At 39.9% G+C, this 2,002-nt stretch overlaps 1 protein-coding gene across 1 annotated transcript in view; it reads left to right on the top strand.

The window, feature by feature from the left end:
- The first annotated feature begins 1,604 nt into the window (after positions 1-1,604).
- PDIA4 (protein disulfide isomerase family A member 4) overlaps positions 1,605-2,002 on the top strand; it is a 7,769-nt gene continuing 7,371 nt past the window's right edge. The window contains exon 1 of the mRNA XM_017734655.1: positions 1,605-1,846. Coding sequence (XP_017590144.1) covers positions 1,620-1,846 — 227 coding nt within the window. The 5' untranslated portion in view covers positions 1,605-1,619. The remainder of the gene's footprint in view (positions 1,847-2,002) is intronic.

Here is a 2,002-nt window from a genome sequence, read left to right as displayed (position 1 = left end):
CACGAGTTGACCTCTCATTAAAATAAACATATTTTCTTCAAGAGCGCATACTGTTTTCCTGAGAGCATATAGGCTTGTTTTTGTATACTTTTTTCTAAAAAAAATAGTTATTGCAATTTAATGGCATAATTTTGTCCATTGTGAGAGTGCTCTGCTGTTGGTCTGAGAAAAGTGGGATTTGTTTTGTTCTCTTTTTCATACCTGTATAGCACATATTTATCATTCTTAACTTTCAAGTTCCTGATGAAATCAGAGTATTTTCAGAACACTGTTGCAGTAACTCCTCTCAGCTCAGTCAAAAGCCAGTTAAATAGAAGATAATTTTGAACAAGAAACCTTAATTATTTTTTCCTTTTAAATTTTTTTTTCCATCCTACTCCTGGGAATCCCACTGGTCGAAAGGGACGTACCTTCATTGTTTTACAGTTTTCATTTGGGATGAGATATTTTCATTACTTGTTCTGTAACTGGAATTCCTTTAAAATCCTTCAGAAAGGTCTGGTTTCCTTGAAAGATAGCAGGGTTTTTTTAAAAAAAAAGTTTAAAGGAACATATGAAAGGTCAGGTATTGAAGAAACCATCTCAAATTCCAAGCCAACAAAGAATGAACCAGTAGAAATGCCCTGGCTTCAGCTTTCACGTGCTAATTTTGCTTCAGTAATTTAACAAGTCTGCTTTCTCCTTGAAAGGCCTGTTCTGGACCAGTGGCCTTAAATCAAAGGCTTCCCCAAAAGTTCTTTGAAAGAAGTTTTCACTCCTCTTTTTTTTTTTTTTTAAAGAGTACCTGGCATCTGCCAGGTGCATAGGAGTGGGTTTTCATGGGACTCCTGCAGTCAGTTACTTGATTTTACACTCGCTGCAGCCTGGTGCTGATCCAGAGCAGCGTGATCGACGCTCCTGTGAGCGGAAAGACTCCTCGATGAATAGCAGACCTGAAACATCACTGTAAGTGAAAATGAGTGGCAGAGGTGGATGGAGCAGTCAGCAAAGAAGCACGATTTTGAAGCGCTGCCTCTAAACCACCTTGATAGTAGCGAAATTGGAACATTTGTGTTTGTCGCAACTGTGTCTGTTAGACCTTCAGACAAGCAGCAAATAGTTATTGTGGTGTTACAGGTCTTGTGAGTAGGGGTACAAGGGAAGCATTGGGGACAGATAACACCTGCTTTTTTGGTATAAGACACTGATTTTCCCAACCTCAAGTTGGCTACACTTAAAGGACAGCTGTTCTGCTTAATGATGAAGGGGTTCTGTTTGAAGTCAGGTATCATCTGTGTGCCCTTTTTGCCTGGCAAAACATGTCTCACTGCCCGCATTTCAACAAGATGTCCAGCAAACCTTAGTGGCAACTCTTGCATAGCTCTGTGAGTTTTAATTTTCTTGTGTCTGTTTTGTTAGTTCACCCTGAAATGTGAAATACCTGTTGATACTTTACTGAAATATTAACAGTGTTAGCTGGTGGAGTGTGGACAAAATTGAAATGGTCAAATATCTGAGTCCAAGCTCTTTGCAAACGGAGATAGCTGTCACTGTATGTGGAGCAGAAACTACATTGTGTGGGTACTTTTCTTAGCCACAGGAGATATCTGAGCTGTCTTTAATCTGGTACTGTCACTTTAATGTTAAATTTGACACAATCTAATCTGTATCATATTCTTACTTTTCCAGAATCTGTTACAAAAGAAGTTGATGATGATGGTGACGATGATGACGATGAAGAAGATGACGAAGATGACAACGATTCTGTAGTTAAAGAAGAAAATGGTGTATTAGTCTTGAATGATGCAAACTTTGACACCTTTACTGCAGACAAGGACACTGTGCTGCTGGAGTTCTATGCACCATGGTGGGTTCACAGCAGCACCTCCTTGGGTGCAGTATCAGAGGGCTTCTCTGCCATCAATGCTCCTAAAACGTGAACTTGGGTTGCCATTTTAAAGATGACATAGCAGTAACTTGCCTGCAGGAGATGCCCTGCACTCTGCTATAGTCCAGGGAAAGA

This window comes from Corvus brachyrhynchos, unplaced genomic scaffold (assembly GCF_000691975.1).
Source record: "Corvus brachyrhynchos isolate BGI_N302 unplaced genomic scaffold, ASM69197v1 scaffold94, whole genome shotgun sequence".
Classification (NCBI taxonomy): Eukaryota; Metazoa; Chordata; class Aves; order Passeriformes; family Corvidae; genus Corvus; species Corvus brachyrhynchos.
Note: the sequence above shows the minus strand (reverse complement) of the source record. Positions and strands in the feature narration are given on the sequence as shown.